Here is a 20926-nt window from a genome sequence, read left to right as displayed (position 1 = left end):
CTCTAGCCCGGGCAAAAGAGTGAGACTCTGTCTCAAAAAAAAAAAAAAAAGTTGCACAAGTACTTTTCCTTGAGACAGCCATTGTACTTTGCTATGCAGGAGAAATGCATACCAAAATAGTCACATAGACTATTAAAAATTTATTAGATATCATGGTTGATATCTAATAAAATTAATATTTTTACCACTTAAGCAAAGACATTCATTAAGTGAAATATCCTTTTATTTTTGCTAAGAGTGCTTGACAGTTGAAGAATACAACTGTTAGTATACGCTTTTGTTGCCACTTCTTGATTTCTGCTAAGGCATCATCAACTTAACCCACCACTGCTTTTGTACTATTAGTGTTAAGTGTCAATACATTGAAAAAGGTAAATAGCATCTTAGTATTTGATGAAAATTGGTTTGACCTAGGGAACCCCACTGGGTCAGTAGACCCCTACTTTGAGAGCTGCTCTCCTAGACTTGCCTGATAACATTAACTCTTAACTTGATTTTAGTTGGTTCACAGTCTTGAAGTAAATTGATTTTTCATGAAAATAGTCTTTTCAATTGTTAACCTCATAACTCCTATCTAATTAGTTAATGTTAAGGAAATTAAAATGTAGCTATTATGGAGGTAAAGCTTTTTACTGTCTCTTAATGTTGATCGTTACAGGAAACAGACTTCATAGAAAATAGCTGCAAAGCCTGTGGCAGCACTGAAGATGGTAATAGTTGCGTAGAAGTAATTGTTACCAATGAAAATACATCATGTACCTGTCCTAGCAGTGGCAATCTTTTGGGGTCTCCTAAAATAAAGAAAGGTGAGTAAATAACTTCTTTTTAAAATTAACTGGTAAGTCTATTCTTTCTTTTAAATGTAAGAGCTTTTTGGACATTCTGGAATCTAGAATTTTAAAACTACCTTATAGCCCCAAGAATATCATATAGTGCAGTCAAATATTTAATGTAACTGTTTCCTGTCTCTTTATATTCTTTGACTTCTTGTTTGACAGAAACAAAAAGCTGTAAATCCCTAATCATATTTTCATTATTTAATTCACTTTCTACTTTCATAAGACATCAGTTTTGAAATTTTTCTGTGGTCCCCAGTTGGTTCACCCTTTGTATTCATGTATTTATTGGTATGTTAATTGTAACTCTTACTTGACTTATTCTCAGGCTTATCTCCACACTGTAATGGTAGTGATTGTGGATATTCATCGAGCATGGAAGGGAGTGAAACAGGTTCTCGGGAAGGTTCGGATGTTGCCTGCACTGAAGGCATTTGTAATCATGATGAACACGGTAGGTTCAGATTAAGCTTCCCAATTATTTATACTATCTGGTTGGTTTCAGAGCATAAATAAGGATTATTGATTTCTTCTGCAGGTGATGACTCCTGTGTTCATCACTGTGAAGACAAAGAGGATGATGGTGATAGTTGTGTTGAATGTTGGGCAAATTCCGAAGAGAACAACACAAAAGGAAAAAATAAAAAGAAGAAAAAGAAAAGCAAGATGTTGAAATGTGATGAACACGTAAGTGTCATTAAACCTTTGCTATTGAAGGGAGAACAACCTATTTTCCTTGGAGTGGCATATGTTCAGCTTAGCTGCTAGGATTTACTTTTTTTAGAATGAGTACTTTCTGCAGTTCCATTGGTTGCCCATCTTGTGAGTGAGTGTGTGTGTGAGTGAGAGAGAGGGAGAGAGATATGTGGTCATTTGTCCAACAACCATGTGAGTCATAAATCCAATTCATTCTTTTCCTAATACTTTTTAACTTATTAGTTATATAATCAAGCAATTTATTTAATCCTAGTTTTCCCATTTGTAAAGTGGGGATAATAGTTCCCATCATATTGCATTCTATGAAGATGAACTGAGAGTATATTGGCAGGTTAGCATAGTGTCTGGTACATAGTAAGTGCCTAGTAAATGCCAGCTGCTGCTATTATTGAGTATTCCTTCTAAAGGTTTAATACTCTTGTCAGAACATTTTTTTCTTTAAAAGATAATGGCTATTATTCCCTGCCTTTTTACTTGGGAAATCCTTTGCTGTGGTTTCAGATCCAAAAGCTTGGAAGCTGTATTACAGATACAGGTAATCGTGAGACCTCAGGAAATACCGTGCACACAGTTTTTCACCGTGACAAGACCAAAGATGCACATCCTGAAAGCTGTTGCAGTTCTGAAAAGGGTGGGCAGCCAGTGCCATGGTTTGAGCATAGGAAAAATGTACCACAGTTTGCAGAACCTACAGAAACATCATTTGGTCCGGATTCCGGAAAAGGTGCCAAGAGCTTAGTTGAACTCCTTGTAAGTAATCCACGAGGTCTTGTAGTTAACTGTTGCTGCATGGGGTAGATGTGGGAGGGGATGATATTTGAAGGTTTAAGGTGGGTAAAGAGGTTTTTAAGAAATTAAGGGTAGTATTTCATTATTCTTTGGGGACTTCATTTCCGCTCTTCCACTCATGGTTTACGCAGCTGCTCTGGAGCACATTTCCTTGTCCTCCTTTGCCTCAGTAGAAGAAACTACGGGTGTTCCTCGACTTCTGATAGGGCTACATCCCGATAAACCCATCATAAGTCGAAAATGTCAAGTTGAAAATACATTTAATACCTCAGCAAACCTGTTGTAAAATTGAAAAATTTTAAACCATTTTAAACCAGCAGTCTAGATGCTCAACTTACAATGAGTTACATCCCAATAAACCCATTGTAAAGTTGAAAAATCATAAGTCAGACCATTTTAAATTGGGACTGTCTATAGTTGGGAGAAAGGGATAGAGATAGCGTTATGTCCAGGAGTCTGCCTCCTTGAAGAAAGTTATTGCAAGAAAACTTTGCCTTTCTGAGTGGCAATTTATGGTGGCCAGCCTTCCAGACCAGAAAAGAATATGAAATCTGAAGTAGAGTCTGCTCTCTAGATTACTTCTTTAGGTATCATGTAGGATAAAAGCATAACTGAGCTTGGAAAATCTTTTATAAATGACTCCAATTCCTGGGACTTTAGATGAATTATACCTTATTTCAAGTAACCCAGTGCATAGTGGTGTGGTCTTAGGGTCTTAATGCAACCAAATCCTTTGGAACACTGGTGGTTTTTGTTCTGTTTTTTTTGTTTTTAATGGTTGTAAAGTTTAATGGTGATGCCGTGTAACTTATTGCTTAAGTAAAAAAGGGTTATCTTTTACTTAGTTTGTAGAGATAAAAGTTTCAACATAGGATCATGTAGAGATAAGCTGGTCATTTAAAATATGGTAACTAGGTGTAACCATCTTTACTCATTTTTTAAAGACAAAGGTATTGTGGTAGTCAGCTAGGCTCATAGGCTTCTAGGATAAATTACAGATTCAGAGTTTTAAACTCAGTTGGATTTTATTCTCACTTATCATTTTCTAAGACAGACTGACATGGTGCTTATTCTGTAAACATTCCAATTAAAGGCTTTATATGACTGAATTGAAACTAAAAAGCTAGACCGCTTTAATTTTTAGCTGTCCTCCGCCATCAGTATAGCATTTTGCATTTTAAATTTAAGTCATAGTCTTAACTACTTCTTTAATTTGCAGGATGAGTCTGAATGTACTTCAGATGAGGAAATCTTTATCTCACAAGATGAAATACAGTCATTTATGGCTAATAACCAGTCCTTCTACAGCAATAGAGAACAATACCGACAGCATCTGAAGGAGAAATTTAATAAATACTGCCGCTTAAATGATCACAAGAGGCCCATATGTAGTGGCTGGTTGACAACGGCCGGAGCAAATTAAATAAATAAAATAGCTCTGTCTTTCAGTGAAACACTCAAGATGACTACTCGCCTTCTCTTTCAAAAAACTCTTAATTTAGTGACTTATGGCAAAGTTTTATCTTAAATCAATGTGATTCTTTCTTGTTTTGGGAGACGGTGGAGGTATCCTCATTAGTTCTTTCTTCAGGCTTGTGTCTTTAGTTGCGTGGCTGCGCAGGCCTGCCATATGATTTAAGCCATCTCTTTTCATTAAATGTTTCTCTTCCTGTGAGACTTACTAAAGCAACTTAGTGGCAAAAGTAATGTTGTACTTATACTTCTGTACAGAAATGACAATGAGCTGAATATATGGTTTTACAAAGTAGACATCCACTTGCGAAATGTTTGGATGTAATGTTAAAGCGCAATGTGCAAAATTTAAAATAAAGAATATTTATTAATACGCACAGTAAAATCTGGTGTGCATGTTTCTACTTACTGTGTGGGAGCACTGTAGTATTTGCCATGTGTGGGCTTGGTACTTGGTTAGTGATGTTAGAGAAGATGAAGAGCAAGTGAGGGTAGAGATGCAGATTGTTAAAGACAGAATTCTTCCCTCGAGAGTTGACAACCGAGGAAAACAGTTTCCAGTCTTTTGTTTTGAAAGAATAAATCTGCTGCGATACCTTTAAATATTGGCTAGCATCTTACTTCCTTGTGAGACATTAATTGTTATTATTAAAAGCTCCCTAATACATAACACACCTGTGAAATTCAGAAGTTCATGTTGACCTAGAAGAATGAAAATAACTTGGCAGGGCTGGGCACGGTGGCTCACACCTGTAAACCTAGCACTTTGGGAGGCCGAGGCGGGAGGATTGATTGAGGTCAGAAGTTCGAGACCAGCCTGAGTGAGAGCAATACCCGTCTCTACTAAAAATAGAAAATATTAGCTGGGCGTGGTGGCCTGCGCCTGTAATCTCAGCTACTCGGGAGGCTGAGGCAGGAGAATCGCTTGAGCCCAGGAGTTTGAGGTTACTGTGAGCCAGGCTGATGCCATGACACTCTAACCCAGATGACAGAGCAAGACTCCATCTCAAAAAAAAAAAACTTGGCAGAATTTCAACCAAGGGATGCCTGATAAGTAATTACTCAGCATGTAAGATGGCTCAGAAGGCTGCACTGAGAGCTAACCACATAGTGGTCCATATAAGTGCACGTTCAGCCTTACCTGGTTTCCAACAGTAAAGTCAGTGTGGCCTTACAGTTTACTGCTTTCACAGGCTGTGAGTACTGAAGGAGAGATTCCCCCCAGGAGTAGCATTTTGCTGCCATTTAAAAAGTCAAATAGTTCAATAAACACGTGTGCTTAGAGCTTTGTGTCTGCATGTTTATAATACTTGGTGGGCAGCAAACAGTGGTGAGACAGTCAATATCTCTGCAATGGGGATGAACTGAATTTTATGGGCTTTCTATTTATAATCACATTTTAGTTGGGCAACAACGGAAGTTTAGTGAGATTTAATTTTTGTATTTGATGCCATTTCTTTGATCCACCTCCTTAGTTGTCTTTCAAATCTGTTATATAGGAATTGGGACAGAGGTAAAATGAGTCACGATTCCTCTAGGACTCCATGCTTTCATCCTGTAATCCATAAAAAATGATTATGGGCCTCTGTAGCCCTTGGCTCTGAGGCTATTCTAGCCCCTCTTCACCACCGTTATAGTCAAGTGTTCTTTCGAGAATCCATAAAAGGAAGGGCTGATTTTGTTCTGCACTTTGCCCTTAGGGCCAGAAACCAGCCACATTCACTACTTCATTACTTTCTGGGTGGGAATTCAGAGATTATTCAAAGATGCTTTTTCTTTGGAAGGATGGCTATATTGAGATTGCAGGAATGAGGCAGTTTTCAGCACTGATGGAACACCCTCAGAGAGTGAAGTGAGCTCTATTCTGAACAAAACCCACAGCCCAGTAAGGGAGAATGCAGTGAAAACAGTTCAGGAGCACATCCCTGGCCTAACACTGGACTGCCTGTGGTCCAAACCAAGTTTCACTCCTTTCTGTTTCAGTACACTCATCTTTGAAATGAAGATATTAATATGTACTCTCTCATAGGGTGGTTGTGAAGATTAAAGTGCTTACAAGTGCTTGCCACCTCGTAAGAACTCAATAAATGTTAGCTATTGCTTTCTTTAATCTTTGGCATGCATTGTGACACATTTGCTACAATGGGGTGGGGTAGGGGGACTAGGACAGTTAGAAAGAGTTGGGCCATTTAGGGACAGAATCCCCCAATACACGAATACTGGGAGTGTTTCCATTTTTAACCATTTCAGTTCTTCGCTAGTAAGGCCGGGGATCAGGTAAAGTGAGTAAGAGTTCTTTCCAAGGTCACGCAGTGTAGATGGCAGAGACACTTGGCCTTTTCTGAGCTGAATCCTACCCATCAGCCACTGGCTGGTTTGGGAGGGCGTTGGAGTCACCTTACGTGCTCTTAATTACCCATCCTGGCCTTAGGGGTCGGCGATAGGAAGGGGGCACGAAGCAGGACGCTTGAGTATGTGCGTCCTCGGGACTGCAGCAAGCCCCCCCGCCAAACCAGGTTTCCCTGCGCCAAAGGGAAGAGCTCACCGAGCAAGTAGGACCACAAGCTGCTAGGACCCTCCCGCGCCCGCTGGCACCGCGGGAGCTACGGTTTCCCCGCGCCGGGGGAGGGGCGGGCGCAGAGGGCGGGGCGGCCAGGCTGCGGCTGTCCTCCGGCTGCAAGTGGCCGAGCGCCAAGGACCGGAGGGCGGAGTCCCGGCCGGAGGCGGGCCAGGATGGGGGTGGGTAGAGGCGCGGCTGGGGTTCTAGCCCGAGGTCGGCGGCTGCTGCCCCGGCGGACACAGAGAGTGCGGCCGAGCTTCGGCGACCCGGGGCGGAGCTCCGCGATCCAGGTGCCAGGCTCGCCAGGCGAAGTGGGCGGGCGGCTCGGGACCATGGCCAGGGCCGGCATGGAGCGCTGGCGTGACCGGGTGGCACTGGTGACGGGAGCCTCGGGAGGCATCGGCGCGTCCGTGGCCCGGGCCCTGGTCCAGCAGGGACTGAAGGTGGTGGGTTGTGCCCGCACCGTGGGCAACATCGAGGTGAGGCCCGGCCGGGTTGCGGGGGCGCTCCGGGAGGTGTCTCTTCCGCACGGTGGAGCTCCGGGTGGGGGAGGGGGTATGCCCTCGCTTGCCCGCCGCACCGGGGCCATTTGCAACGGGCTCCGGTAGGGCAGGCCCCTTGGATCCATCAGGGCAGGCTTGTACCTTCGCTTTAAGTCCCACCGTTTAAGGAGCCATTTTCTCCTGACAGCGCCGGCTTGAGGGTGCCAAGTCTCCGGCTCCGGCACCTCCCCGCCCGCCGCGCGCGTCTGCCCAGCATATTGGCCTGAGAAAAGGGGAAGCCAGAGATCAGGGGTCAGCCAGGCAGCCAGGGAGAAGGAAGGCGGGCTTTTTCGCCCCAGTGGCTGGGCTGGCTCCTGGATTGCTTCCTCTGGCCCCCAGCGCTCACCCACCACACCAGGCCAAGTGGTTGGCCAACCAGATGAGCAAGAGCCAGAAGTTTTGAATTTTTGACCCAGGACTGGGGGAGGAGTTAGGGTCGAAGTGGAGCTTTACTGAAGAGCCTCAGCCCCTTGTCCCCAGCCTCTGTTAGCCCTTACCCAGTGGGCATGAGGGATGAATGGAATATTCATTGGTAGACCTTTCTCCAATTCATCCTCCTAGGTGAGACTGAGGAGGTGATATAGGGCATTGAGCATGTAAATCCTGAGGGGACCTGGAACTCTATTTTTCTCTTGACATGAGGTTGGAAGCCCCTAGAGTTGTGAGCAAAAAGAGCACAAAGAAAAATGAAATAAAGCTGGCCATTTTGGAGCAGGGAGGGAGGAGACGAGGGAGAAATTTCTGTCATAGGTTATCTCTGGATTAGCCCTGGAAAGATCACTCCCTGGGTCTGGGCTGGTGCTTAGCTGCAGGGCTGTGTCTCCACATCGCTCAAAGTCCCTGGGCAGGGAAGGCTAAGCAGGCCTGGGGTGGGGGCAGAGGGAGAAGGTGTATGGAAGGAGGACTGTCCCCTCCCCTGCTGCTGACCAAAGGTACACTTTATAACCTCCCAGATAATCCCAAGGTCACCTGGCTCCACCGTTGCCCCACTCTGCCCCTCCCTTTCTCCTGTTCTGAGGAGCTCAGGGCCCAGCCCCAGCCTGAGAGCCTAGAGGGTTAGGCAGTGATTAGACAACTGGATTCCCTAATTCTGAAGCCACTTTGGCCTTCTCGTCCTGCTCCCCCGCCCCCAGCTAGCCCGTAAGGGCCCTGAGCCTCGAGGGGATCCCCAGGCTGGTCACTCAGTCCCAGCATGACTCCATGTCATGAGAGGAGAGCGCCTCTGCTGTGCGGGGACTGACATGATTTCCGGTCATTTTCGAGGGTAGGTAGGGAGATGGTCCAGGTGGCACAGGTGGGACAATGAGAAAGCAATGACAGAGAGAAATATCTTCTCAGTCCCTCCCTTCTGGCTTTCCTGTGGAGGATTTTGAGTTTGGAGGTGGAAGAAGAGGGAAGGGGAGAATTCCAGGCTTCCTTGCCCACAGTCTCCTTTGATTGATTGACTCATTGCTCAAAGTTTAGGTTCTGGCTTCCCACAGAGAGAAACCCTATTTCCTGAAGTGGCCATAAGTAGGTAAAATTGGGTGAAGCGGAGGTTTGAGTCCCAGAGGACTATACCTGTTGAACTCACAGAAAGTTAAGGCAGAAAAGAATTTCCTGGGTCACCTGATCTGGCCCTTTATTCCTTGCTTGGTTTGGGAGGAGGAAGGGGCTCCGGGCCGGGGCAGCTGGCCAGGCTGGCCTTCCTTCCTCTAGGGCATCCTGCACCCCCTCCCCCTCCCACACGTGTACACAGTCACCTTCACAAGGCTCAGGTGCCCAGCCACTGGCCTCCAAGGCCACACAGCTTGCTTTCTTCCTGCTTCTGAATGTCAGCTTCCCTTACAGCCACCTCTCAGTGGCTCTGCTTCCTCAGGTCTTTCTCTCTCAGGGCTCCTCAGTGTGCTGAGGGCCTTGGAGGTGCACAGGGGGTGCCCACTGTCACCTGCCATCTGACTTGCCCCATAGTTTCCAGAGAAATCTTGGGGTGGAGGGTGGTGCACCAGAGATCAGAGAGACAGAGAATCTGTCCTGACTTCCTCACGGCTCCTGCAGGTGGGGAGAGGGGAGATGATGGCACTTGGGCTTGGGTGAAAGGTATGTGTGGCAACTCTGAGCCAACGGGCTGCACGTTGTGAGGGGAGGGTGCCAGTTCAGGGATGAGCCCCTGTGGGAGGCACTGGTTGACACAATGGGGGAGAACAGGATCCAGGCCCTGGAGTAGCCAGCTTGGTGACTCTCGGCACTGGTGGAAGCAGCATGCGTCTCACCTATGGGCAGAGGAGGTGTTTCTGTTGGAGAAGAGGCAGAAAAGAGATAGCACTCCACTCCCAGCACCCCGGCCCCCTTCTCCCCCTTACAACTGGGGACTTGAGTTTATCCATGAGGTTCCTCCACTGATCTCCTCAACGTTTCCCCCCCACACTCAGGGAGTGCTCCCCTCCCCTGGACTTTGACCAGAGGACAAGCTTCAGGGACAAGCCCAGCACCCATATGGCTGGAAGGCAGCTGCCAAAGGAGAGAGTTGTACGGGTGTGATAGGGGAGGGGTCCGTCTCTGGGTGGGGAGGGGTGGCAGTGAGCGCTCACCCCAGTTAGACCCCTGTTGGGTTTCATAGGAGCTGGCTGCCGAATGTAAGAGTGCAGGCTATCCCGGGACTTTGATCCCCTACAGATGTGACCTGGCAAATGAGGAGGACATCCTCTCCATGTTCTCAGCTATCCGTTCTCAGCACAGCGGTGTGGACATCTGCATCAACAATGCCGGCTTGGCCCGGCCGGACAGCCTGCTCTCAGGCAGCACCAGCGGTTGGAAGGCCATGTTCAACGTAAGAGCTCCAGGCCTGGTGTCAGGGGTTGGGAGGAGAGTGGGGAGCCAGGGGTTTGGGAGCCAGAGGGCTGCTGGGGATAGGACCTCTAGGAAGAGGGAGGTTCGTGTTCCCACCTGGGGCGTCTTGACTCTCCCCTTGCATCTCTCCCTATCAGAGGAGTAGTGAGTGGATGAATGGCCATATTTTTCATCTCTTTTGTCCTTTGAGCTCCTGGGGGCTGTTCTTAAAGTCTAGACTGATTTCCTTGTGTTGGAAGAAAGATTGGTAGGGGACAACCCTGCAGCTTACTGAATGTCTCCCATGTGTCAGCACTGTGCTGGGTGCTTGGGAACATGGTCTTATGGGAAGGAAAGGAACAGAGACAAGAGGCGATGTTCTCACCCAGCCCCTCCAGTAACTATGACTTCAAGCACCTTAGTTACCTTCTCTGAGCTTCAGTCATGTCATATTTAATTGGGATGAGCACACCTGTATCATCAATATCTGGGGGGTCACAGACTCCAATGTCCCCTGGGGCCAGGTGGGTGCACAAAGGAGTGAGGCGGGTCGGGTGGGGTCTGCAGTGTGGGAGAGCACACGCCACGTGGAGGGGCGGCCACTGCTCCAGCACAGCGTAGGTGCTAGATTGCAGTGTGGGCTCTGTGGCCAGATCTCATGACTTCTTTGAGAGAAGTGGCAAGTCTGTGTTTTTATGTGACACCTCCCCTCCCCCATTCACTAAAATGTCAGCTCCACAAGGGCAAGGGTTGTCTGTTTCATTCTCTGGTATAGCTCCAGCCCATAAGCACTCCATAGATATTTATTGTATGAATGAAACTTTCTAATACCTGTTACAAAGGTATTTAAAATGTTTTAAAACCACGTACAGGGCAAACGCAGCCTTCAGGACACGAGTTTCCAACTTCTGGACTGTATTTTGGGGAGATGGTAGGGTATGAACGTATTCTGTGAAGTTGAAAGCAGTGTGTAAATGGGGTGCTTCTTCCCTCCTCCCCAAGCCTTTCATACCTGCTAACAGTAGATTTAGCACCTAATAGATGCTTGGGCCTGGAAGTGAAGCAACGAACAATGAAGCCCTGCTCTCAGAGAGCCTTCTGGAAGATCAGAGACATGATCCTCACCTGCAACAAGTGGGTCTCTAAACCTGGACCTCAACTTGCCTATCTGGAAAATGAGGGACTTATATTAAATCCCTAAGGCCCCGTTCAGCTTGAACATTATCTAAGTATATTCGGATCGTTCTATGAGGCATCTTCTCCCTAGACCCGGGCGATTTACTCACCTGGTCCCAGGGGATCTATTTCTCCTCCACCATCTGCCGTCAGGAGCTGGGTTCTCTGCTCCGCAAACCTACATGGCTAAGAGAATGAGAAACAGGGCTGAACACCTCCCGCGTCCTATACCCGTCTCTTCCTGCTGCCATGAACACTGAGGCAGGTTCACACCAAGGGGTTCTGTTCCTCATGCCTGTCTCTGACACCCGATAAAGAGACACATCTAATCTCCCAGCTGGCTCCCTCTCTCCCCGAGAGCAGAGGCACGAGGACCTGCTGAAAGCTTTATCTCTGCTTGTCCTCGTGGGTAAGGCTGATCGGTGGGCCTGGGCAGGCCCTTTACAGCAGACACTTCTTCAGGCCCCTGTCCCACCGAGGGTAGCGATTTGGGGTCACCCCTGCCAGAGGGAGTGGGAGTGGCCAATCACCCCACCCTTTAGAGTCTGTTTACAGGAACTTGGGGGGTCATCCAGGAGAGGAGCTGCCTCTGCTATCAAATGGGGGTGGCAGCTTTAGGGAAAGGGGCACCTAATATAGAAGGCAAGGTGCCTGGGCCTGTCGTTGGTCTCTGGGAGGACTGGACGCTGTTTCGGAATGCCACACCATCGCCTCCACCCCCGGTGCTCTGTGGCTCCATCACCTACTCGGCTGGGCCCGAGTGGAGCCACCCATTGCCCTCCCTGGCCTGCAGGTGAACGTGCTGGCCCTCAGCATCTGCACACGGGAAGCCTACCAGTCCATGAAGGAGCGGAATGTGGACGATGGGCACATCATTAACATCAATAGGTGAGGGCAGGTGGCCGAAGGATAGAGCTCAGGTCACCACTCAGCCTCCACGCTGGGTGATCTGCTGCAGCTCATTTGACCTTGGTTTCCTTGGTGGTAAAAGAGGGATTTAATACCCAAATGGCACAATTAATGGTGAAGGAAAGGATAATGTTGCCAAATACCAGTGCCTGGTTGGCTGGAACGGGCAGCTCAGCCGCTTCCCTCTGCAGCTGAAGTGTGGGACTCCTAGGCCTGAGCGCCTCCATTCCTCAGGCCCTGGGATGAACTCCACCTCAAGGCATAAAGAAAGACTGCACGGTCTCTGCCATCAGGGAGCCCCCAGTCTGAGAAGGGACATGGCCTCTGTCTGCCCCCAGAGACTCCCAATAGAGCCATATCAGTGAACACACAGATGCATTTGAGCAATTTTTGACATCCTGCATGATCAGGAGCACAGGGATGACTTCTAGGAAGAGGAGGGATTTCAGGAGCAGCTGGAGTAACAAGCTAGATGTGTGGGCTGTGGGATGGCCGCTAGAGGTCCCCTTTAGGAGGCTTCCCTGTCTGCATCTGGGTGGTGGGGTTGACCTGCATGGCAGGGGGCATTGCCGGTCTCTGTGGAGCTTCATTCTCTCTTCTTTCCCCTTCCTCCCTCCACTCAGCATGTCTGGCCACCGCGTGATACCCCAGTCTGTGACCCATTTCTATAGCGCGACCAAGTACGCCGTCACTGCGCTGACAGAGGGACTGAGGCAGGAGCTTCGGGAGGCCCAGACCCACATCAGAGCCACGGTGAGGGTGTGGCCCAGCCCCGGTGGGGACGGCTGAGCGCAGCCCCTCCCTGCCCACACATACTGCCCAGGAAGCCCGTGTCCAGGGTGTGGTGTGTAGAGCTCCCGGGAGTGGACTGGGTACAGATCTGCTGGGCTCTGCTGCTCCTTGCATGGCCCTGCTCTGTCCTTGAGTGTCCTCATTTCACTGATCCAGGAGCCAATGACAGACTTAGACTTTGAAGTTGGAGGTGCCTGACCTGAGGGGCACATGGTGGGGTGATACTAATGGAAAGCAAAGGATTGTGGGAAACCAGGTACACAATGGCTGGAAACTGGGACTCTGGGCTCTTAAAAGGCCACATGACCTTGGCCAAGTCACTGAACCTCTCCAAGCCTTGGTCTTCTCATCGTAAAATGGAGATGATGATACCTACTGGTTATGAGGTTTTTAAGGGACACCATTTTGTGAAACATTCACTTGACATACAGGAAAGGCTCTGTAGAGGATAGGTATCATGTGACAATAGCCAGTGGCAGTTTTGGAAGGAGGAGGCAGCTGCTGGACACTGGGCAGCCATGACTGTGAAGCTGGGGCCCCGTGTCCTCTCTCTTTTCCCCTCAACCTCCCCAAGGCCTGGCAGAGCTCAGCCCCTGAGCAGGCCCTCTCTGTTGGCCCAGTGCATCTCTCCAGGTGTGGTGGAGACACAATTCGCCTTCAAGCTCCACGACAAGGACCCTGAGAAGGCAGCTGCCACCTATGAACATATGAAGGTGGGGCCTCCCTCTAGGCCTAGTGAAGCCACTGACTCCCTAAATGAAGGCAGAGGGAACCCTGGCCTTCAGACTCCACCATTCTAGCTACCTTGTCACCCCTCCTACAGGGTCAGGGTGGGAATGTGGGTGCTGGAGAGGACCTCAACAGTGGGAGGGAACTTGAGCCCAGTCTGTCCTTGTCTCAACCCATTCCCCTGGTGCTCTCAGTGTCTCAAACCTGAGGATGTGGCCGAGACTGTTATCTACGTCCTCAGCACCCCCCCACATGTCCAGGTGAGTCTGGCCTTGACTGTCCACCCCCTGGAGGAACCCAACCATCCCCAGAGGAGGGGCCTAAGGGCACAGGGAGAGTGTCCTGGCTGCCTCAAGCCTTGTACCTTCCGCAGATCGGAGACATCCAGATGAGGCCCACGGAGCAGGTGACCTAGTGCACTGAGGGAGCTCCTTCCCTCCCCACCCCTCACGGCTTGGCTCCTGCCTCTGGATTTTAGGTGTTGATTTCTGGATCCCTGGATACCAGTTCCTGTCCCCACTCCCACCAGAGGCTAGAAAATTCATTTGAGATTTTTATATAATCTTGTCAAATTGATTCCATTGCAAATGTGAAAAATGGGCTGGGGAAAGCAGGTGCTGTCACTGATTATTTTACTTCTTAACTTGTTCTTAGTCCCTTTCTTGGGCTCCTCAGCCTTTGTCTGCTCTCCTCAGTCTCTTCCCTTTGACCCGGGAAAGGGGCTGTGGCCAAAAGGGGAACTTGCCCCATCTTCTTACACCCCAACTCTGCCCCTCAGGGTTGGGGTGGCAGAGAGGCCCTCCCCTTATGTCTGAATGGTGATCCAGGGCTCCAGGCTTCCACCTCTCCCTGCCCCACTGCCCCCACTCCCCCTTCTCTTCCTCCTTCCCAGCTCTCCAGCCCAATCTTGGTTTGTTGGCCCCCGGTGCGGTCATCACTCCACTCTGACTGTGGCAGCAGAATACTGGGGCCTGGCTCCCAGTGTATTTAACAGTGATCATTAAAACAGAAAAATCACAACCAACCTACCTTGGCTTCAAGAGTGTCTTTCAATTCTTGCCCCTTCTCTGTGATCAGGGATGGTTGTGTCTGAGAATTTCTTCCAGGCGAGTGGGAAGGTGGGTGGATGGGGGGCATCACTCCTGGAGTGTGGATTACTTTAAGTAACAGGGGTGGCTTTGTATTGGGCCTTGAAAATGGGGAGGAGTTGGCCGGGCGTGATGGCTCACGCCTGTAATCCTAGCTCTCTGGGAGGCCGAGGCGGGCAGATTGTTTGAGCTCAGGAGTTCGAAACCAGCCTGAGCAAGAGCGAGACCTCGTCTCTACCAAAAATAGAAAGAAATTAATTGGACAGCTAAAAATATATATAGAAAAAATTAGCCGGGCATAGTGGCGCATGCCTGTAGTCCCAGCTACTCGGGAGGCTGAGGCAGAAGGATTGCTTGAGCCCAGGAGTTTGAGGTTGCTGTGAGCTAGGATGACGCCACGGCACTCTAGCTGGGGCAACACAGTGAGACTCTGTCTCAAAAAAAAAAAAAAAAGAAAATGGGGAGGAGTTTGCCAAAGACAAAGTGAAGACAAACAGGGTGTGCAAGGCTGGGAGGCCCAGAAGAGTATGCAGTGTTGTGCGAACAGCACAGAACTTAAGTGCAGGATCAAGATAGGGTTGAAAAGGTAGTTCCTACTCCAGGCCAGCAGGGCTGGGCTGCAGGGGGAGTGGGCTGAGCTGTTTGGGCAGCCGAGGCACAGGACATTGCAGTTCTGCGGCCCAAACGGCAGAAACTGGACTCGCTGTGCAGCTACCAGGTCCACTAGGGTGTCTGCTTGGAGGTGAGCGCTCCTGGACCTGAGTGCTGAGCAAAGGTGTCTGGCTATTACCGGTGGGACAAGGGCATTGGCTGGCTTGTCAGCAGGGACGCGACAGGCTCACAGTTGTCACTTGGAAGAGAATCAGCCACGGGATAGGAAGTTGCTGTTGCGGTCCTACTGTCTGGTGATGAGGGTCTGACAAGAAGCTTCTGGGGAAGATCTCGAGCACCTGGGTGTGAGGAGGGAGGCACCAAGACTGAATTGGTTCAGCCGGAAGGCTAACTCGTCCCCTTAAAGTGTCTTTTGCTGGTGCGTGGGTGAATGAGGTCCCCTGAGGGCACAGGATGCAGCCGGCAAGTAGGGTCAGCTCAGCTTGGAGCACTGCCTCGGCCCGCCGTGGTGCGGTGAAGGTCGCCACTCAGCCAGTCCTGCAGGGGGCGCTGTGGGGACAGTCTGGCTGCCGGATGTGCGCTGTTCATCGCCGGGCAGGAGGCGGGCCGCCTGGATGCGGAAGCGGAGAAGCCCACGTGGGCTGGCGGGGGCGGTCGTAGCTGGGCTGTCCAGGTCTGGGCAGTCTCTGAGCTCGCAGTTGGGCCTGTTTGTTCTTGTCTCGGGGGCTGGGTGAGGGCAGCCGTCAGGTCCCCCTCGCCCTTCTGTTCAGGGCCTGGGATCAGGGAGCGAGTCCCCGGCGGGGCGTGTATCATGGGACTACTCTCGACCTTCAGGGGCGCGACCCGGTGTTGCTCCGGTCACTTCGTCACCCGTCATTTCTCCCAAGCAGCGCGACGTGGGGTGCGGCCTGGCGGGGAGGAGCTAAGCCGTCTGCGGCTGGATGACCTGCCGCCGACGCAGCGGCTGGAGCTTCTGTTTGGCCTGTCCCCATGTCTGTTGGCACTGCAGGCCGCCCGCCGCCGCGTGGCCAGGCTCCTGCTCCAGGCCGGCAAGGCCGGGCTGCAGGGGGAGCGGGCCGAGCTGCTCCGGGCGGCCGAGGCGCAGGGCATTCCAGTTCTGCGGCCCAGACGGCAGAAACTGGACTCCCTGTGCAGCTACCAGGTCCACCAGGGCGTCTGCTTGGAGGTGAGCCCTCTGCGGCCCCGGCCCTGGACTGAAGCTGGGGAGGCTAGCCCAGGCGACGACCCCCAGCAGCTGTGGCTCGTCCTCGAGGAGCTTCAGGATCCCCGGAATCTTGGGGCTGTGCTGCGCTCCGCTCACTTCCTCGGAGTGGATAAGGTCATCACTAGCCAGAGAAACAGGCACGGATGTCCCTTATTCTCCATGTGTCCCAACTTGGAGGCGCAGCCGAGTTCCTAAGCACCTTGACCCTTGGGTGATCCCTCAGCTGGGCTTCCCTAGCGCCAGAACTCTCACCCCCTAACGCTTGGGAGCCCGGGGAGTGGAGGGCACCGGGCTTGAGATTGTCCAGCCTAATGCTGGGAATGGGGAAACTTTGCAGCTGCCCGCTCACTCCAGTAGTCAGCAAGGCCAGCGCGGGGGCTATGGAGGTGATGGACGTATTCTCCACTGATGATCTGACCGGTTTTTTACAGGTAATGAGGGGCGAGAGGGGAAGGAGCAGAAACGAGCTTTGCTCAGCCTCTTCAAGGGATCTCAGCCAGCAGTTGATGGGAGGAGAGAAGGGGACATATTGGCATCGCCTTCTCTGGAGAGGGAAGGGACCAAGAGTTTTTAAAACCACTGATGGAGCACTATTTGAAGTTAGGGTCTTCCTGGCGCCATTCCCTTTACTGCACTCCTTTCCCAGGGAATGCACCTCTTTGCCCCTTCTTTAAGTCCACTCAGTGTCTCAGTTGCCTACTCAGTAAGTCTTCAGTAAATGCTTGTTCAGCTGTGAGGAGCTGGTGGGCAGGAGGCCTTGGTTCCTCGAATAGGGGCACAGCTTGAAAGAATCTTTGAACAAGGAGACCTATATGCCATTGATATCTAGGAGGGGGCAAACCTTAGGAAGCCCCTTTCTGGGTCCTTGAGTCTGTCTACAGCTGTGCTTCCCGTGATGGACACGAGGGGTCAGTATTGCCCCGCATTTGTCAGACCTCTCACCATTCCTCCCTCCCCCACTCTGGGTGGTGAGAAATTCCCCCCCTCCCAAGGTGGGAGAGCCAGGAATGTCCCATTCTCTCTTGATCTCACACCAGTCAGACCCTCCTCCCACACTGAAAGCCCTTGTCAAGGTCACCAGTGTCCTCCAGGTTGCTGCATCCAAGGCTCAGTTCTCAATCCTCCTCTGACTTGACCTGTCCACGTCTGGCACAGGTGACCAGTCCTTCCTCCTGGAAACACTCTTCACCTGGCTTTCCTCCTGCTTCACTGTGCCTTCTCTTGCCATCATCTTTGGTGATTCCTCTTCAACCGCACCCCACCCCCCTGACCCCCCGATCTCCAAACATTGCCGTTTCCCAGGTCTCAGTCTTTGGGTCTCTTTTCTGTATATATTCTTTTCTTGTTGGCCTCATCTAGTCTCATGGCTTTAAATACCATCTATATTCGAATGTCTTCCAAATGTATATCCTAGCCTGGATCTTTCTTCTGAGCTCTGGATTCACTCATCTAGTTGCCTATTCCACAGTTCTTTTTTGCTGTCTAGTGGGCAACTTCAAAGTTAACAAAACTGAGCACGTGTTTATTCTGGAGGTTTACCCAGCTCAACTAATGGCAACTCCATCCCTTCGGTTGTTGAGGCCAAAAACTTTGGCATCATCCTTGATTGAAGTTATTTGCATATTTTCACCATTTCTCACCATCTCCACTGCAACCACTCTGGTCCAACTCACCGTCATCTCTTGGCTGTATTATTGCAGAAACCTAACTGGTCTCCTCACTTCTGCTCTTAGTTCTCAGCACAGCTGGCTGAATGATTCTGTTGAAGTCATACCATGTTACTTATCTACTCAGAACCTTTCAAAGCCTTTTCACCTCTCTCAGAACAAAAGTCAAAGTCCTTCCAGTAGCCCCTGAAGTCCTACCTTATGTGGCCATTGTTCCCTCTCCTGTCTCCTTAACAACTCCCTTCCTGCTGATTACCTTACTGTTCCTTAAACATGCCAGGTAAGCACCTGCCTTTGGGTCTTTGTGCTTACTAATTTCTCCGCCTGGAATATTCCTCCCCCAGATGTGTGCACAGTGCTCCCTCATCTCCTGCAGGGCTGCACTCAAATGTCACCTCAGTGAGCCCTTCCGCACCCACTCTTCCACAAGACTGGCATTCTGGACTGTTTTGTTTTGTTCACCACCCTATCCCCAGTGCCTAGAACCGAGCCTGGTCCGTTCTGGGTGCTTAATAACTATTGACTAAACTGACTGCATGAGCAAGTGGATTGATACATGGGCGAGGCTGGGCTCTTCCTCGGCCAGAACTGTGATGAAGATTTGATGAGCTAGAAAAATGATTTCTTCTTCCTCCTTTCAGGCCAAAGCCCGGCAGGGCTGGCTCGTGGCTGGCACAGTGGGCGGCCCGAGGCCTGAGATCTCCCAGTCCTCCGAGATCCCTATCACTAGTTGTTTAGATTTCCTCTGGGACCGGCCTACTCTCCTCGTGCTGGGTAGGTAGATGTCCTTGCTTTTCTGTGCTCAGATGGACATTTCCTAAGCACGTGGGTGTCTGGCTAGGACACTCTAACCTTCTGCCCATGCCCTGCAGGGAACGAGGGCTCTGGTCTGTCCCAGGAAGTGCAGGCCTCCTGCCAGCTTCTCCTCACCATCCTGCCCGGGCGCCAGCTGCCTCCTGGACTCGACTCTTTGAACGTCTCTGTGGCTACAGGTGAGTCTACTCCCCCTTCCCTTCCTTTCTCACCCTCTCATCACACAGGTGTCACTTCTCTCTAATCCTGTTTACTGGCTGTTTCATCCTTAAGTTGCTCAACCTTTCTGTGCCTCAGTTGCTCTGTGTGCAAAATGGGGAAAACACATCCTGTCGAGGATGAAAAGAGGGAGTGCCTGGCATGTGTCAGGGGCTCTGTCCTCTCCTCCCTTGTCCTCTGCCTGTGCAGGAATTCTTCTTCACTCCATATGCAGCCAGAGGAAGAGTTTCCCTGCAGACAGGGAGAAGGCACCTTCTTCAAGACCCCCAAGAACTTGAGCCACGTCTGAAGGACTCAGAGTGGCTCAGCATCCAGGACTGTCTTCAGGATGGGAAAAAGGCAGAATGGGAACTGACTGGGACCATCTGCAGTGTGCATGTGCTGGAGTCGGGACTGTCGCACATACATCCACTTGCTCCAGTGTGCGGGAGTCTCCACTGAGTGTTCACCGAGGTCCTTGTTTATTGACCATAGTCTTGGGGGTTTGCGGACTTTGGGGTGGAGACCAGAGAGGAAGTTCAGTTTCCTGTTTGAATGTTGGAACTGTGGTAGGAGATGGTAGTTTGTTAATTTCCAGGACGGGCTGGGATGGAGGGAGTCTGTCCACCTGGGCCCCGCCTAGAAGTCAAGGGGAAGTCTAGACACTGGGAGCGGGGCAGGCAGCCTAGTCTGGGGGTCCTGTTCCTCTTGAACCAGCTGTTGCCTGTGGCAAATGTGAGTGTGAGAACGTAGAAGGAGGACCGGGGCCTTTGTGCGGGGTAGACTGGGCACTAATCCAGGCTCAAATACTGCCCCGCTGTGGGGCCTTGAGCACACATCTTCATCTTTATGTGCCTCGGACCCTGGTTTGCACCTACCTCACAGGGTCGTTAGGATCAAATAAAACATCATCTGGTACCCAGTAAGCACTCTATAAATGGGATATTCCATCGATTTGTCCATTAGGTGGCAGCCTCGCTCTTCAGCCCAGTTTACGGGAGGCTTCTGCAGCCACCAGGAGAGGCACGGGAACATTAGCAAACACCTCCCACCCCACTGGTACCCGCCGCCTGGGACTCATCAGTCAATCCATCTCAACGGGAGGACCAAGGACAGGCTTCCTGTTGATTGTACAGCCTAGACAGATTTGGCGCTCTTCCCCCAGGGTCCCACAAATGGAGCGGAAGCCACCGGTGCTTCTCGGTCTTGGCAGCACATTGGGACCACCTGGCAAGCTTCAAAAAACCCAACACTGACACCAGCGAGTCTGATACAATGGGCGCGGGCGTCAGGTTTTTCCAAGCTCCACAGGTGGGTCTAACGTGCAGGCAAGGCTGAGAACCACTAGAGCAGAGGCTCTCAGTCGCCACACTGCTGGCGTTTGGGCCCAGTGCATCTTTGCTATGAGGGCTGTCCTGTGCGTTGGAGGATGTTTAGCAGCACCCAAGATGTCTACCCACTAGATGCCAATAGTACGCCCCACCCCAAGTTATGAGACCAAAAATGTCTCCAGACATTGTCAAATGGCCCCTGGCAGATAGAATCCTCCCGGGTTGTGAACCAGTCCTGGAACACGGGTTTGGAGGAGAGCAGCCCCTAAATTGTAATCCTGACTGCTGTGTGACCTTGGGCAAGTTACTTGCCCACCTGTGCCTCACTCCCTCCTGGGCAAAAGGGAAATAATCGTGCCTCCCTGGATTGCAGGGAGGGTATAGAGGGCGATGGGGACTCAGTGCCTCCCATGTGGTAGGTGCTTAATAAACAGCACCCCCTTTTCTCAGGATTCCATCTGGAATGGATGTTGCTCAGAATTCTAATGATGATGCCAATTTAGAACGTTTGAATTTGTTTAGAAGGGGCCTAAGATCTTTTTAAAGTCAAAGTTTCTTCTCTCAAGAAAGAGGACAAAACCCCTTTGTAATCTCCTGTGATCACCACCAGCATCTGTCCCCCTTGAGATCCTGTCCCTGACTGCCACACTGGCTCTGACCT

The 20926-nt window shown here is 50.6% G+C and overlaps 3 protein-coding genes across 7 annotated transcripts in view; all 3 read left to right on the top strand.

Annotated features, from left to right (window-relative positions):
- Window positions 1–4200, top strand: part of GGNBP2 (gametogenetin binding protein 2) — a 31355-nt gene extending 27155 nt beyond the window's left edge. For all 4 annotated transcript variants that reach the window (XM_012648685.1, XM_012648684.1, XM_012648683.1 and 1 more), the window contains 5 exons: window positions 659–806; window positions 1165–1290; window positions 1375–1523; window positions 2055–2303; window positions 3562–4200. In XM_012648685.1, the coding sequence (XP_012504139.1) occupies window positions 659–806; window positions 1165–1290; window positions 1375–1523; window positions 2055–2303; window positions 3562–3765 (876 nt within the window). In that variant the 3' untranslated portion in view covers window positions 3766–4200. The remainder of the gene's footprint in view (window positions 1–658; window positions 807–1164; window positions 1291–1374; window positions 1524–2054; window positions 2304–3561) is intronic.
- Window positions 4201–6467: 2267 nt separating this feature from the next.
- On the top strand, window positions 6468–14355 carry DHRS11 (dehydrogenase/reductase (SDR family) member 11). The gene is made up of 7 exons (XM_012648681.1): window positions 6468–6854; window positions 9517–9726; window positions 11695–11789; window positions 12434–12563; window positions 13223–13315; window positions 13526–13591; window positions 13705–14355. Exons 1-7 carry the CDS (start codon window positions 6549–6551, stop codon window positions 13744–13746), a joined length of 942 nt encoding a protein of 313 aa, XP_012504135.1. The 5' UTR covers window positions 6468–6548; the 3' UTR covers window positions 13747–14355.
- A 1385-nt stretch (window positions 14356–15740) lies between these two features.
- Window positions 15741–20651, top strand: MRM1 (mitochondrial rRNA methyltransferase 1 homolog (S. cerevisiae)). Of its 2 annotated transcripts, XR_001137675.1 has the most exons (6): window positions 15741–16393; window positions 16594–16687; window positions 18565–18697; window positions 18796–18915; window positions 19145–19408; window positions 20100–20651. XR_001137675.1 is itself a non-coding variant. In XM_012648680.1 (5 exons), exons 1-5 carry the CDS (start codon window positions 15843–15845, stop codon window positions 19231–19233), a joined length of 987 nt encoding a protein of 328 aa, XP_012504134.1. In that variant the 5' UTR covers window positions 15741–15842; the 3' UTR covers window positions 19234–20651. The 2 variants fall into 2 exon arrangements, 1 of the variants encoding a protein (XP_012504134.1); XM_012648680.1 differs by having other exon boundaries at window positions 19145–20651.
- The last annotated feature ends 275 nt before the right edge of the window (window positions 20652–20926 follow it).

Source organism: Propithecus coquereli, unplaced genomic scaffold, assembly GCF_000956105.1.
Source record: "Propithecus coquereli isolate 6110/MARCELLA unplaced genomic scaffold, Pcoq_1.0 Scaffold291, whole genome shotgun sequence".
Lineage (NCBI taxonomy): Eukaryota > Metazoa > Chordata > Mammalia > Primates > Indriidae > Propithecus > Propithecus coquereli.
Note: the sequence above shows the minus strand (reverse complement) of the source record. Positions and strands in the feature narration are given on the sequence as shown.

Coding starts and splice junctions, on each gene's coding strand:
- DHRS11 (XM_012648681.1), top strand. CDS start 6,549: ATGGGGGTGGGTAGAGGCGCGGCTGGGGTTCTAGCCCGAGGTCGGCGG. Junction 12,564..13,222: donor AGACCCACATCAGAGCCACG/GTGAGGGTGTGG, acceptor CTGTTGGCCCAG/TGCATCTCTCCAGGTGTGGT. Junction 13,592..13,704: donor GCACCCCCCCACATGTCCAG/GTGAGTCTGGCC, acceptor TACCTTCCGCAG/ATCGGAGACATCCAGATGAG.
- MRM1 (XM_012648680.1), top strand. CDS start 15,843: ATGGGACTACTCTCGACCTTCAGGGGCGCGACCCGGTGTTGCTCCGGT. Junction 16,688..18,564: donor ATCTGACCGGTTTTTTACAG/GTAATGAGGGGC, acceptor TCCTCCTTTCAG/GCCAAAGCCCGGCAGGGCTG. Junction 18,916..19,144: donor GAACGTCTCTGTGGCTACAG/GTGAGTCTACTC, acceptor CTGCCTGTGCAG/GAATTCTTCTTCACTCCATA.